General features: G+C 30.8%; 1 protein-coding gene across 1 annotated transcript; it reads left to right on the top strand.

Moving 5' to 3' along the window:
- The first annotated feature begins 1071 nt into the window (after positions 1–1071).
- Positions 1072–2200, top strand: LOC104889313 (VQ motif-containing protein 18). Its single transcript, XM_010674509.3, has one exon. The coding sequence runs from the start codon at positions 1205–1207 to the stop codon at positions 1790–1792; it is 588 nt and encodes a 195-aa protein (XP_010672811.2). The 5' UTR covers positions 1072–1204; the 3' UTR covers positions 1793–2200.
- The last annotated feature ends 376 nt before the right edge of the window (positions 2201–2576 follow it).

Raw genomic sequence — 2576 nt, 5'->3', positions numbered from 1 at the left:
ATGGGAAAAATGATGAAATAGAAGATTAATATCTGAATTTTGGATTATATACATTATCTAAATAAATGATATTGTTATATCATTCTTTAATAAATTCTATCCAAAAAATTAAATTTAAATAATATGATATTATCTTTCTAGTTATTATATATCCTTTTGATAAGTTTGTTTTATTTATTCAAAATTCTAGATATTCATTTTAATAACTCTGATATTATAATTTTGATAATGTAACATTACTCACAATACTTCCAAAAAAAGTGTCTATATGCATGTATAAATATATGCAATCAGATTATTTATGTTCAATTTTCTTTTAAAATATATGTTCAATTTAAAATATATAGTATTCTTATAAAAAGTCAAGCAAATGAAAGAAATACATCAATTACAAACATATTAAATCTTTATAATGTTACTGAAATTATTTAAAATTTCCGTACATTTTGACATTTTGATTAGTATCCATATACCATATTCATCCTACAAGAAAAAGTCCAATTATACTGCAAGTAAACCTCCAAATGCAAATGGAAAATTGCTTTCAGCCTATGCAATTGGGCTAACAAATAGGCTAATTTAATAATAAAATGATTATTATATAATTATAACCCACAGCAATAAAAAGAAGTTGCCACTTTCTATCTCATCAAACTGCCTTTAAGCTTACATTATATATCTAAATCACATAATATATTAATAGTACTCCTATCATATATTATTACTACTACAATAAAATTTTGTAGTTTCACTAATTCCTTGTAAATCAAGATGATTAACTCTAAATTTTTTTCTGTATGTATCATATTCTAGTGGTCCCACAAGATGGGACCATAAGACACATCTAGGAGTATTTTGATCATTGATGCCCCCACAACAATGATCCCTGATTAAGATTCATCCTCATGAGTATCCTCATCCTACATTCCTACTACTCACAAAGGAGACAGCCTGTTTTCTAATATTTAAAATTCTCAACTATCCATAATAATATATACTCAATTTTATACATTGTAAAATCTTTGTTTTTTTTGTTCATATTCCAAAAAAAATTCCATCCTTCATAAAATCATCATTTTTTTTTCTTTCCTTCTATATATAAATAAAAACCCTTATCTTTCCCAACAAACAGAAAAACTCAAAAACCCTTACTTCTCTCAACTTCTTCTTCTTCTCTTTCGATCTCTAGCTTTGCTGCACCATCATGACTCATATGTTGAAGAAACAAAGTAGCATGATAAGGCCAACAACAACAACAACCTCAGGAGGCTTAGGCATGCACAGAGACTCACGTGTGATCTCCAAAGTCCAACCTAAAATCAGAATCATTCACATATTTGCTCCTGAAATCATCAAAACCGACGTAGCGAATTTCCGGGAGCTCGTCCAACGGCTCACCGGAAAACCATCCTTGGAAAATGATGCCAAAAAAGGAAAGGGTAAGGGTAAAAAGGTCAAATCACCTCAAGACGACAACACGGTCGTCGAGGCTAGTCTTGGGTGTAACAAGCCCACGATAAATACCAAGTTAGAAGTAATGATGGGAAGTGGATCATCTTCATCACCTTCTTCATCATCTGATCATCAACCACATGAACAAGATCATCATCAACAACAGGGTTGGAGATCTACAACTGGTGATCATATTAGCTCATCTGGTGGGTATCTTACAGGATTTACAGATTTAGATTATAGTTTTGACTTTAATACCATGTTTCATTTGGGCCCAGCTGATGCTTCTTCTCATCTTAATTCTCTTGGAGAAACTACACAAGTTTCTTTCAGAGGGTAAAATAGGAAAAACAAAAAAAATTACAAGGGTTTTCTACATGGAGGGTATGATTGACTTTTTATTTAAAATGACTGGTTTGCTTGTTTGATTAAATCACTTATTGGTGGAAATTTCTTAGATGGGTTTATTTTTATTCTTATTGTGGGATTAATTAAGCGAGGGTTTGATTATAATTGTTGGGTGAGAAATTTAGGAGGTTGATGATGGTTATTCTAATTAATCAAGGTTTTTTTTGATAACTGGTTGATATATATAATTGTAATATGTTAGAGAATGAGGTTTTAACTGGTGAATTATTTGATTTTGGTCCCTCCAATATTGTTGACTATATTGTAAATATATATGAGGGATATATAATTGACTTGATGATGAACATATATATGAGAAATGCGTTAACCTTTTATTTTCTCTCTCTCTACGTAATTTTGTTTCAGTATCACATGTCTTAGCATGTTTTGGGTGATGTACATCTCACATGCAACAGAATATGTGTACGTGCACTACTTCTCTATAAATTATAATTCAACAGTTTTGGGTTTAGGTTTGGCTTTTTTTTTTTCTCTGCAATGGAGAATTTCATGATCAAATCATCGAGTTCGACCCTAAGCTTGTCGACATATTAAACAACTGACTTAATCGTTGATAGCGGACAACTATTATTAGATTGTTAGCAGGTATCTCCAACAGCTCTATCTACTATAACCGCTAACAGCTATTAGAACCACTAACAGCCGCTAGAACCGCTAATGACTATAGAGTGTTTATAAAGGGTAAAAAAAGTTTA

This window comes from Beta vulgaris, chromosome 3 (assembly GCF_026745355.1).
Source record: "Beta vulgaris subsp. vulgaris cultivar EL10 chromosome 3, EL10.2, whole genome shotgun sequence".
Classification (NCBI taxonomy): domain Eukaryota; kingdom Viridiplantae; phylum Streptophyta; class Magnoliopsida; order Caryophyllales; family Amaranthaceae; genus Beta; species Beta vulgaris.
The sequence above is the reverse complement of the archived record's forward strand: the minus strand, read 5'-3'. Positions and strand labels throughout refer to the sequence as shown.